The sequence below is a fragment of the Hippoglossus stenolepis genome, chromosome 12 (genome assembly GCF_022539355.2).
Source record: "Hippoglossus stenolepis isolate QCI-W04-F060 chromosome 12, HSTE1.2, whole genome shotgun sequence".
In the NCBI taxonomy this organism is placed as follows: Eukaryota; Metazoa; Chordata; class Actinopteri; order Pleuronectiformes; family Pleuronectidae; genus Hippoglossus; species Hippoglossus stenolepis.
In genome coordinates, this window is record NC_061494.1 from 16,126,821 (window position 1) to 16,140,041 (window position 13,221).

Consider the following 13,221-nt stretch of genomic DNA (forward strand, 5'->3'; position numbering starts at 1 on the left):
TTATAGCTGAAATATAATTGAAACCTGAAGTGCCGAGACGTCTCACACAAGCACAAACGCCACAATACGACTATAAAAGTGACAACACAACAAAAAAATAGCCAACTGCAAAGCCACATCATCACGAACGCGACGATGACAACACAGTCGTAAAAGTCACAACTAGGGCTGAGCCAATTATCATAAAATGTATGATTATTATTATTGATATTGTTATTAATATATATTCTCATTATATGATTCAAATGCTATTTTAAGTAAGAGATATGGGATGCTTTTACTTTGGTCACTTAATGTTTCTATTTCCTCTTCGGGCTGGTCTGTCAGTGGCGAGCTTGATTGGGTTGTTTAACGGATCTGTTTCCTGGATCTCCTCTCGCCGCCTCATGATGGGCTCTGCTCACTGGCTCAGCCCCTTGCCTCTAGTACGCATGCTACTTGTCGTCATGAGGAGGAAAAAATTATACAAGTTTCACATTTTAACCCCATGTAGACCCACACTGTGTGAGAAGACGTCAGGTGGTGCCCAATAAGATGATTCACAGTAATCCAGCAGTCATCGGTGGTGGAATCACTCCTATGATTGAAAATTCTCTCGATAAACAACTTCCTCCTATTGTGAATAAATACTTTCACAAATAAATACTTCTACTTAAGAACCATTTTTATTTTTACATTGTGGATAAAGAGTTTGGATAAAGAGCATGAAGAGCTTGTAAAATATGATTCTTTGTTATAGATTTAAACTGCCCAACAGTATATACAAGTAGAGCTGAAACATAACAACACTAATGTTATGCTGTAATATCGGTTGTAACAGTGCACTAATGCACTAAGACAAGTGTAATTACACATGTTTTTCTGTAAAAATACAACTTCCTCATTGTATGATCCACATTTTCAATGCATGACTTTTACTTGTAATGGACTACTTTTTCTTTTTTTTTAAACTAGAAACTATAGCTGTCATATATAGTACAATATTAGTAGTCTAGTAAAGTAGTATAAAGTGGCCAAAACTACTACTAAAGTTACTTTGCTCCACTCTGCTGTAGAGCACATAACAAATCATAATATTCACTATTAAGCCATATTTTTTAAACGAATTTTGTTATCAGCGCCCCCGTGTGGGAAGATAAATTAAATGTTATTCCATGCTCGCCCACTAGGAGGGGGCAAAGCCATTCACCACATGTTGAAATCAGCTCCATGCGAGTTTAGGTGCTGTGGGAAATTCTAAAGCTCCTTTAAAGTTTTAACTACATAGACAAACTTTATCTTTATATGCAGCTGTTATTTTTTTTATAGATATACTTGCCAATATTCATACAAACAGTTTTCATGAAAATAGCTAAGTGTTGATTAATAAATAAATCTATTTAGTTTGGTACAGCCTATTGTGGGCAGCAGGGGGAACACTTGAACGCAACACCACTCTCTTTTCCATCTGCTTTTATGAAGAAACAAACCGAGCAGTCAACATGTCTTCTGTGTAAAATGTGTTCTCCACCCTCTGATCTTTGAATGTATGAGTTTGGTTCAGTTCCCACACGTGAGAGACAAAGACCCAGGTCCCGGTGTGATTTCACTTCTTCAGGGGGCTCCTGGGCTGTGGTGTCCGGCCAGCTGAGGCGGGACCGCCCCGTGTACGCGCCCACATGCCCCGGCTCCGTTTCCGTACTGCACCGGGGCTGAGGGTCCAGCCCAGAGGGAGGGGAGGTGCCACTCAGCGCCAGGGTGACTGCGTTGCCATGTTCCATCAGGAGCTCAGAAGCGCCCACACCGCCTGACACCGACAGTCCGAGGAGCCTCCACTTCCACCGGCCTCGCCTCTCTCCTGGATGTCCTCACGGGGAACTGCTCCCTCATGGTTTCTGACTCCTCGCGTCGTTTTCATGGGTGAACTTCTTCGTTTGTTGTAGTTTTTCTCGGTGCAAATCGTGTTCGGTCAAGATGCAGCTCCGCACGGTCCTTGACGTTAATGTTGTGGATGTGCAGAAGAGAAGGAACCCGTCCAAACATTATGTAAGTTGTCCTTTTTTTAATTCTGTCTCTCTCAGATCATGGCTGTGGAACTTTTCTTTTCTTTATTTACTCACTTATCTACGATTTTCGATCTACTTTTTACTTTCTTACTCACTTTCTTACTTACTTACTTACTTACAAATGTAGGCTCCACATTGTATATTTACCACCTACACTGAAATTGCTGCCATGCTAACAGCTCTATGGAAGTATGTGTACACTGTTGCATGTGTTTGCCATGAAAGTCTTGGTGCCCAGAGGATGAACCCCCGTTGACTCCAGGGATTTAAGATTGAGCTAAACATTACAGTTAATAATAATAATAAACTTTATTTGTATAGCAGCTTTCATACAAGAAATGCATCCTTTAAATACAATAGATAAAATCATGTTTATTAAAATAAAAACATGTTAAAATGTAATTTATACAAAATATATACCACAGTTTGGCTTTATTTCACACTCATAGGTCCATTGTTTCCTAAAATAAGATGAGTAGTGTCGTCTCAGGCCGATGATCACAGTCAATTAATGGAAACATGAGTTTATGCATGATATTCTTCAGCAGAGCATGAAAGTTGTGTACATGGCTCATCACAAACATGGCTTGAACTTGTCTGTCAATGGAAGCTTGAACAAAACTCTGAATGCATCATAATATACCACCTGAAGCTTTTATTTTTATTTGCAATAACTATAGGTGCACCACAAGTTCATGTCTTTGAGTAAATTGTGGATAGATTGATGACATTGTATATGTAACTAGACATCTGAAGTTCAAAAGTTAAATTTGTGTTAGATTTCCCCTAATAGGCTACTACAGGAGAGCCAAAAACTTATCCACCATGCTCTGCTGTGATTTGTGCGCATTGGCACATGTTAGCATGCTCAAATGCTAAGCTAAGATAACAATTATGGTAAACACACAGGTAAATATCACACCTGCTGAACATCAGCAAGTTAGCATGTTCAGTGGAGTCTACAGCTCTACTTGTTGAGCTTCTGCTTAAAGAGGCTGTTTTTGTTGTTGCTAAATGCTAACATGCGAATAATGACAATGCTAACATGCTAATGTTTAGCAGTTTTGATGTTTACCAATGTGTTTACCACGCTCACCATCTTAGCTCAGCATTATCGTGTTCGCACTAAGCATAAGCACAAGCTCCACAGATCACTGACAGCTGCACCTAAATTCATATTTAATCCCCCCTGCAGTCACAAATATTGTTATTGTTTAGAAACAGTTTTTTTCTAATTAAGAAAAAGGAAGGAAGTGTGTTTGGGGAAATCTCAGAAATGTCTCAGCAGCTAGAGCCCTGTCAGGGGAAAGAGAGAAGAAGTAAACAAACTCAGGCTGTAGCTTACAATCCAGTGACGTAAAGGAGTATGTGGCATAACCTCATCTAAACAGACCAAAGTGATAATTGCAGGTAAACGTTAAAACGCGGTTACAGGACAACCCAGGAGATGTGTATGCTATACCAGGGGAAAAAAATAATTTCAGTTTGACTTAAAATTTTTGTTGAGACTATGTGCTTCAGTCTGTGGTCAGAAAGTTCTGCAGATCAGTATTTAGCCCCGGGCACAACACCAAGCCTTAAAACAGTTATGTAAAAATGTAGAACGCAACATGTACTATCCCACAATCCACGTGTCAGCATTACAGAAAAAGTCTCTTTCTTACACTGACACACACACACACACACACACAAATACATGAAAGTAAAAAAGAAATTGACAGTGAAGAGTTGCATAAAACAACTTTTTCTTGCACAAAGAAGGTCATGGTCTCAATCTGCAAAAAACTTTTTTTATCACCTGTTAGTTACAGTTCGGAGATATTAGCTGGAAGGAATCTGTGTAGCAGTTCTTTTAAAATAGCATGGGTCATACTTATCTAATTTGCTGCAGGGAATGTACCATCCTGGTTTCTTTACACCCATATGAGAACCAGGCACGAGTTTTGCTTTGACCGGACACATGCAAACATCATCAATGGGAACAATAGTAAAGGGCTGGGATATGTTATATATGAACAAAGCTGTATAGACAGACAGGAGGAGGCCCCAGGAACTCAATATAATACTTGCTCCCAGACCATCAGTCGGGTGTAGCATATGTGATCAGGTGGCCAGTAAAGAGGGGCTAGATTCAGGAAACAAGCATGCACACAGTTTATTATCATCCATTGGAGGAAGACTATCTATTTCAAGGTGGGGTTGAAAAATAATTCTTTGAAGATGATGACGTTCTCCCGTTGGATAATGTCATCATCTTGTTGCTCTAGTTTTAGGGAGTTTGTTTTGACTTTCTTTCTCTAAACCAGCATCCAAAGATGAAGGTACTTTAAATCCATCTCACTTTAGTTTGCATTTTTTACGACCTCTCTCTGTGGAGGCATTTCACAGGGGGAACTTTAAATGACAAGCAGATGGAAGATGTCTGTAGATTTGTCTGCCCAGCCACATTTCGTCAGGGAGGTCCAGTAGCATGGGGAAATGACAACAGTGACTGAAGTAGAAAAAGTGTTGCCTGAGATGTTGGCAGCTGGCAGATGTCGACATACATGCGAGTGGCTTTGTTTGGCTTTCTCACATCTTTTCGGAGGAGAAACAAAACAATTCTCTCATCAACACGTCATAGTCAGACGAGTTGTGAGGGAGCTTGATATTTTTAATGATCTGGATGATAACTCCGCAATTAACATTGCTCAAAAATCTAATTTAAAAAAATGGTTAAAAATCGAAATGGTAAGATTGTTGTCATGTTTAACAGATACAAACACGGACCATTGGTAGGTGTCAGGCCTGCTGGGTTCTGCAGTGTTATGATAACAATGCCTCACTTCCCTTGTCCTGCTTGCTGATGACAGACATCATTTCCCTGACCACATGAGGCCTTGGTCAGAAATTCTTAAACTTGCCAAGAATAAAACAGAGCTAAAACAAAAAAGCATTTGCAAAAAATACCTCTGTCATAATGTAATTAATATTGGTTCACTGTAGTAGTATAATCAACCAGTGTCCATTGTGTAACTGACAGCAAGTATGTGAAATGTTCACTGAATTCAAACAAGATTGTCAGATCCTTTTTTCTTGGATTGTGAGTTGCTGACATTCACACTATTTCCTTTATGATCTCAGCCACTCTGACTGAAAGATTGTGAATATAGTTAAAGCAATAGTTTAACATTTTAGGTAATAGGATTATTATACTATTGCTTTCAAAGCCTGTACATGTGTAAATGAAAATGTTGTTTAGATATATCATGGAAAACTGGAAAATCAGGGGATCAATTCAGTCAACAGGATTCATCTGGGGACCATGACAGTTTAAAGCTGGATATGTCATTTTTGACGAGCCATCCACATTTGAGGATTGCCATTGTGAGCATGTTGTCATTCTTATGTTAGCCATTAGCACAAAGCATCGCTGTGCCAGTGAGTACAGCCTCACAGAGTCCAGCTGCTAACATGGCTGTAGGCGTGTGACTGCACAGTCTGGTCTTGGCATTATCTTAGTGACCTGACTAATCAGACCCCATGAGCCACGAGACATGTCTCAGCGGAACTGCAAAAAATCAATCAGTCCATCAGGTACAATTGGATTAATTAACCTGAGAGTTGGGATCAATTGCATCATCCATCTCCTGCTAGAGGGGAGGCTCCCAGAGGCCAGTAAACGCAGGGCTCAGACTTTCCCTCGGGACGGAAGCCGGAGGTGACGGTTGACTGGGAAGTCCCCTCAAGGGAAGAAGAAGAAGGACGAGAAGGAAAAAAATAAAATCTCATTATCTATGAGCTAAGCAACTGAAAATGCTTATCCGGTTTCAGAGAGGAAAGAAGCAGCCCTTTGTCTTTTGTACCCAATGTCAAAGTGTGACTTCCTCCCGGGGACTCCTGGCACTGGAGCCAAAGAGTGCATGGCAACTAGTCCCTGTTTACATACATTATAAGGGGGGATAGTTTCAAAAGAGAGGGTTTGTGCAGTTTACTCGCTGTCAAATACAAAGTTTAGCATTTAGAGTAAAAATGTGCCCGTCAGCTGTATATGATCACAAATGGTAATTTCACGCAGATGGGCCCCACACACTCTCATATATGTTCACTCATCTGTGATGTTTACTTTTGTTTTTTTAATCCGTCGTAAAAAGTGTAATTATTTAGCTTTTATTGCAGTGAGTTCATGAGTTTCCAATTGGTTCCAACCATCACAATAAATTTATGCTGTTGCCATAAGTGTTACTGAAATATTAGCTTCATTTGAAGTTGGTTGTTGCTGCATAGGTTGTACTGTCACATTGGAACATATAAACGTGGCTCATGGTTCGTCTGGGATGTCTCTTGACCTCACACACCCTCGCTTTAAGCCATGCTGTTGCCTGAATCCACAGAATTTGGTCGTGCTGCCTGCACCTAATTAGCAAGCTGCCGTAGGACTGGTTCTGCCTCGGTGCACACTCTCTCCGTAATGAACTGTGCGCTGAATGAGGACTGCATTTCAAACAAGTAACTGATGTCCTTGCAGATTGCCACCATATGTGTAAATACGGCTTTTGTAAACACTCTTGTGCCATGCACCGAGATGGAAATGCATGAGGTGCAGCCATCTGTTTCTGAACCTCGGGGCGTTCACGATTGTTGTGCGGGCCCTTTATTGCCGTGGTGAATAAAGGATTTATTTTGGGAAAACATCTGGCAACAGCGTTTTGTTCTATAAATGACTGATGTCTGCCAAGGTAAAGATATTCCCATCTCAGCTCCTGTATGGGTAAACACTTCTTCCCAGTCATTATTCATGGTGATAGATAGAAGTGCTGGAACGGGAGCGTCATTTGTTTCCACCGACTCCGGTGGACGTTGTAAAATTGCAAAGGTGTGAAATGCATCATGTCAAATGACAGCACCACAGCTTCTTGTTATTAAACCTGTAGAATTAAATTATATATTTGAACCACCCACATTGTATCAGCTGCACTCAAAACAAATACAATCCATTATGTATACTTTTGATAAATGACCACATACTTGAAATCTATTGAACCTCCTATTGACCATCTGATTGTTTTCCAGTGTGTGACGTAGACTCACGATCTTAATGAGTTTATTTGACCCTCGGTGACCTGTTGAAGTTAAGTCAGGAGGGAATGCACTTTGTGTCATTAGGACAGGTCGACCTAAAGCGGTGTTATCTTTTGACAAAGTGACATTGTTCCTAATGAGCCTCTCTTGTTTGTGCTTCTCTCCCTAGGTGTACCTCATCAATGTCACTTACTCTGACACCACTTCCCATGTCATCTACAGGAGATACAGCAAATTCTTTGAACTACAGGTACAGTGCACAAGCAACACAACGACACGCTCTTATCGCTTTGATTTATTAGAAGTTGCTCAAAAGGCAGTAAAGCTTTAAATAGTGTGTTAAGAATGGGCTTAACATGAATCTTCATATAAAACTGTTAATCTGAAAGGTCAGTTTGACCTTTTGCTCGTCTGCTGGAAGGCGGCTTAGTGAAAGGTCTCATTTAAGCCTCCAGGAGCTCGCTCGGAAAAAGGGAAGCGGGGGAAATCCAGTCAGGGACGCAGGAAAAAAACATGACCTCAGCGAGCATGCAGAATGCAGGATGGATATGCCACAGGGTTTTGTGAGGGATCCTGTAGCCTTTAGTGAAATTTTAGCATTTATGTCAGTGACTCAAGATTAAAATTCAATCTCACAGAGCTGAGTTGTCCATAACACAGGTTATTTTCTAGGAAGATAACAAACCTAGTCAACTTAACAACCTGAACACCAGTGTGAGGGTTTAAACTTAAATCAGTGCATACCTTATCAAGCATTCCCTTGTACTGTCTTCAACTCTGCTCTGATTGCGCTCCCTGCCAGACTGCACTTTACAGTGCCGCGGCTGTGGTGGGCCGGCCCTGTTGAAGGCAGTAGAGGAAACCCTTTGTTCTCTGGTCTCTTGCTAATAGCCAGGAAAAGTCTGCCCTGGTCTATTTGATGGAAACAGAGCTCCTCTCCTGTCTCTGTAAACATTAGTCTTGTCCACAGATCCCCACTGCCGGGGTGTGTTTGTCTGGCCATGCTAATCCACAGAGAACAACAGCCCACAGCTGTCTATACAGAATGGGCGTGTTATTTCTCCTTATATGAACATATAGGTGAACGTAGCCATATAGATGAGATCTGGTTAAAAAAAAAAAACACAAATGTATTGTCTCGCTTCTAGATGATGTGATCAGGTGCTTAAAAATATTTTTTGTGGAAATCAATATACGTAGAAGGAGGATGTAGTTTCCGTAACGTTAGCACCAATCCCAGAATGCACTAATGGAAATAAAGAGAAAGTTGTGGTCAGGAAAGGGTTGGGGGGGGGGTTGGGATAATGAACACTTTTGGGCCCTTGAATTTAAAGAATGACAGGAGGATGCTTTCCATTGGGACTACAGATCTCCTTATGCTTTCAATAATGTGGAGTGAAATGAAAATGAAAACGTTTGACTTTTCATCAGGCGCAAACTGAGCTTGTGTTTGTGTGTCTGCCAAATGACACCTACAATCTTTTTCCACACTCAGCATAGCTCAATGTCTTCGCAGCACAATTGCGTGTTTTATGTTCACTCGGCACTGGCGGAGGAAAGAAAAAGAGAAGCATTTTACACCCTTGGCCTGACAAATGTGACCATGATCTCATCTGATAAAAATTAATTCAGAATGGAAAGTTAAGTAAGGTCGCAGAACAAGAAACGCCTTCTAAGCAGTGGCTACTCGCTCGGGTTATGTCGAGCGTCAGACGGCGCCGTACAACTGGTCATATAAAACTCCTCGTCAAAAACTGGCAGCTTTGTCTGTCTTGTCTTTTTAAGGTGAAGTAGCCATATTCGTTGCCAAATGGACGTCGAGGAGGGCACTCATCAGTAATGATTTAAACCTCTCCAGTGCACGAAAGAAAACTCTTAACAGCTCCACTGGGAAGCCATTATCATAAATTATCGGGATTCCTTCTCCTCTTTATCTGTTTCCTTCTCTCTTAGTCTCTCCTGCTGACTTGAAGTGAAGGTGTGCTCTTTGTAATGCATGTGCAGAGTTAAGTACATTGATTCCTTGGTTCAGAGACAATTGTTTTCATGCTGACAACTGCTGAGCCTGAAATCCACCAAACGCTGTTTCTGGTGTCGAAGGGAAATGTTTCTGACCCGCACACAATCGACGTGAGCAGAATTGGTCACTGTCTCATACGGAGTTTACCGACAGACAGATGGAAGTCAGCAACCCCCCCCTCTTCACCCTTTAGCCACAGCGGACAGAGCACATGGGCCAGAGCATTCCTCAGGGAGATTGTGGAGTGCGCAATCTGGCCTGGTTTCCTTCTGGACACAAAGTTGCCTAAAAATCCTGTAGCTGTCATTATGTTTGGATCGGGAGTCGGAGTAAGTTCAGCCCTACCCTGTCCACATTATAATTTGTCTGGCCTACATTCCTAATATAACATGGAACTTTAACTAGGTTATGTTTCTCAAAAAAACTGTTGTTGATCAAGGGCTGCTCTGCTGGCGTATTAAGGAAGACAAACAACTGGATGAGAATACACTGAAGGTTTTATATTACAATAAAGAGTAATCGATTTATGAATTACACCACTGCAACAATATTTTCACTGTTCTCAAAACATGTATGAACACAGCAGCAAACGATTAGTTTCGATATTTATTAATGTGATAATTATTTTCTCCATCAAACATGAGAACACAGTAAAAACAATGCCAATCACAATATCTTGCACAGTGTGACATTAAATCTTTAACACTCTAAACCCCAAATATTTAATTTACTATCATATATATTTTTGGGGATAGTTTCATTGATGAATTGACTAATAGTTGTCTGATTTAAACTAATACAGAACCAGAAATATCATCTATTTAATTCCAAGCATTCTTCTCCCCTGAGCTCTGACAGTCTCACTTTCTGCATCAGGTCTCACCATCAATAATCTTTAATATGATTTAAAGTGCTGCCTTTTTAATCTTTTTAATCCAGCTGGAGTCTGTTTTATGAATCTGTTGATGCCTGTCATTGTTTTACTTAATCTATGTCATATTTACTTATCTTCTATATGTCTTTTAACATGTTTTTATTTCCCACACAGTCTTTTCTCTTGTAATTGTACTCCTTATCTTTTTATCAATACCATACATATTTTAACACTCTAAATCTGACTTGTCTTGACTTGTAAAAGCATGATGCCTAGCCTACATAATATATGATGCAACTCAACCACTGACATTTCTTCGAGTGGGTTGTGGTAGCAGAGGCTAATGCAGGCCCAAGATGCCTCGTCCTTTTTGAGATGAGGAGCAGCCTACAGAAGTCTGCTAATCTTGTTTCTTTCTAAATTCACACCCCAAAGTCTCAGTTCTCATTGTTTTCATCCCTAACTGACACTGAATCAGGAGACTAAAATCAAATTAGCCCATGGGCTGCAGATATGAAGACTTAATGTGACACAACATGTGAGTTCTTATACATGTTTTCTGTAAAATGATGACAATGAACCTTTTGAAAACGACTTGTACAATAAAATGTGATTCTCTGCATGTTAATCAAAACAAATGGTCTGTTTCACCATAATCTCTCTGCAGTAAACAACTGTCAAGTCGATGTGAAAACACAACCCAGAGATGGAGTCAGATTGTTTTCCCACTCAAACATTCCTCCAAAACTCCCCCGGCATGAGATTCTTCTGCAAGCAGTTTCTTTGTCCGTTGCACAGTGCAGTGTCTCATTGTCTGTTCCTCCCTCCACACTCCTGCGAGTGCAATCAAGTTTAAATGCTCCAGATTATTGTCATTACAGTTTTTCAGGAGCTGTTTGGGTTTCGCCCGTCACCATAATTCATGTCCACAATGTCACAATGCTAAAATAAAGATGTGTTTGGTGACCGAGGGCTGAGTGTTCTCTCTTTCTCTGGCATTTATTTCACTACACTCATTATCAAGAGTGTGTGGAAAGAGGCAGGGAAATGTGATGACATCATAGCACCTGTTGCCACGCCGACATGTTCATTTTCCCAGTGGGAACAGTTGGCTGATGCTGCAGCTCAATACGCTGAAGTATCCTGTGCAGAATTAAAGCGAGCAGCGCAGAGAAAACACAGCATCTCTGGTCCCTGAAGCCTCCGAATTTGAAGGTGTATGAAATATGAGCGATGTTTGGCCCCAAGTTTTGTGCTGTTGCTATAGTAACGGCCTCCACACCTGTCCCGCGGAGCCGTGAGAGTATCCAGGCAGGTCCCCGGTGGTGATGTCACCATCTTCAGCCGCGGCGGTTTCTGAAGGCGATGAGTGAACGCTCACGTCTTACAGGGAGTAGCTCGTTCAACTGGGAGCCTGATAACATGATTAGTGGGCAAATTAGTGTGTCAGACAAAGGCTGAAGTCACAAACATGATGTTGCAACAACTGAGATGTTTGGAAATTACAGTCTTTGTTGTGAAATTGTATCATTGCCGTCGGGTTCTAAAGAAAAACTGTCTGGTTTATATTGAGTTTTAGCAGCGTTAAACTCTTAGATCAGATCTTACCATGACATGTTAATGTGCAGGTGTGGTTAACCAGGGCTTTTCTTAACACTCAGCCCTTTTACTCTGACCCTAAAACACAACAAAGACGGCTGTTCCCTTAAAAAGACATGTTTTCCCGTTTGCTGTCTGTATTTCGGAGGAGGGGGAACGCCGTGCCCCGAGGCAAACATAGAGGTTTCGCAAAGGCAGCAAAATGAGTGCCGAAAAGAAAGAACCACAAGAAGAGAAACCCAACCGCCTCTTACTGGAGCGTTTCTACAAACAACTCCTAAAGGCCCAGACAGTGTGGATCCAACATTACCCTCCGAGCTCCTTTCTGTTTGTCCACCTGGTTCTTTTTGGCTCAGGCGAGACCAAGACTAGTTTCCCGGGCCTCCTCCCAGTCGAGTGCGCTTTAACTTGCACTGTTTAGTGGAGCACATCTGGAACGAGGCAGGACTGAATCTGGATTGTGTGTGTGTGTGTGTGTGTGTGTGTGTGTGTGTGTGTGTGTGTGTGTGTGTGTGTGTGTGTGTGTGTGTGTGTGTGTGTGTGTGTGTGTGTGTGTGTGTGTGTGTGTGTGTGTGTGTGTGTGTGTGTGTGTGTGTGATTTGTGTGTGCAATTATGCTATTGCCATGATTTATTCAAAGAGGAAACTAGAATCTCTCGTCCATGATTTAATACAGACACATATTTAACACATTTGCAATACAGGTTTTTACAGGAAATTCTGCTGTCATCATTAAAGACTTGACAGAGCACACTTTATTTCCATGATCTCTGTCCAGTTATCTGCTCTGTATCTCTGAATGGATCATTCCTGTTAATGGGCACGTATCACATGTTAACATCAAAGTCTTCATTATCTCCTCTGATGGCCTCCTAAGATCCTGAAGTGGAACTCAGATAAGTGCGGGTGATGTAACCTCGTCTCCTCTCCTCAGCGATCAAAGTGAAACTGTTGGCAGTGTCACGACACAGAAGCTTTTCAGGCGAGATGTAATTACACCCTGTGTTGAGATCATGTACTGTAACAAGGAGGTCAACTGTTCCTGGAGAGTTTGCGACCTTTTCCTTTTGTTTCTATTCTCATCTATGATTCCCCCACTTTCAACTTTTGATTGATAAGCTTGTGGTAGCTAAAATGTGGCAGAGAGAAGCAGTGAGAAGACAGAGATTGTTTATACGTTTATGTTTTATACTTTTGCTGCACGATTCATGCTTCTGTCTCTCTTTACTTTCTCCCTCACTCTTGCAGATGCGAATCCTCGACAAGTTCCCGATCGAGGGAGGTCAGAAGGACCCCAAAAAGAGGATTATTCCCTTTTTGCCAGGTGATACACACACAGCAACTTTGACATAGTGTCACATCAATTTTAGATTTATTCATAAGAGGACAACAGATGATTGTTAGGAAACCTACTGCTTTGCATTCTTGTATTAGACTGGACTCCATCCAGGCCAAATCAATTTGTGGTTTGCCATGTAGGTAGGAGGGAAGCAGAGAAGGACTTGCCTATTCTGGTAAAGTGTGTGTGAGCCAGAGCAGAGGAGAGCAGTGAACAGAGCCTTTGTTAGATAAGCTGTGCTGCTTTAATATCTGCACCATTTTACTGGCAGTGTGGCTTTCGTG

The 13,221-nt window shown here is 41.4% G+C and overlaps 1 protein-coding gene across 2 annotated transcripts in view; it reads left to right on the forward strand.

The window, feature by feature from the left end:
• Positions 1-1,542: 1,542 nt before the first annotated feature.
• sh3pxd2ab (SH3 and PX domains 2Ab) overlaps positions 1,543-13,221 on the forward strand; it is a 48,863-nt gene continuing 37,184 nt past the window's right edge. The window contains exons 1-3 of one of the 2 annotated variants that reach the window (XM_035171936.2): positions 1,543-2,025; positions 7,276-7,356; positions 12,847-12,922. In XM_035171936.2, the coding sequence (XP_035027827.2) occupies positions 1,954-2,025; positions 7,276-7,356; positions 12,847-12,922 (229 nt within the window). In that variant the 5' untranslated portion in view covers positions 1,543-1,953. The remainder of the gene's footprint in view (positions 2,026-7,275; positions 7,357-12,846; positions 12,923-13,221) is intronic. The other variant, XM_035171937.2, reaches the window with a different exon arrangement.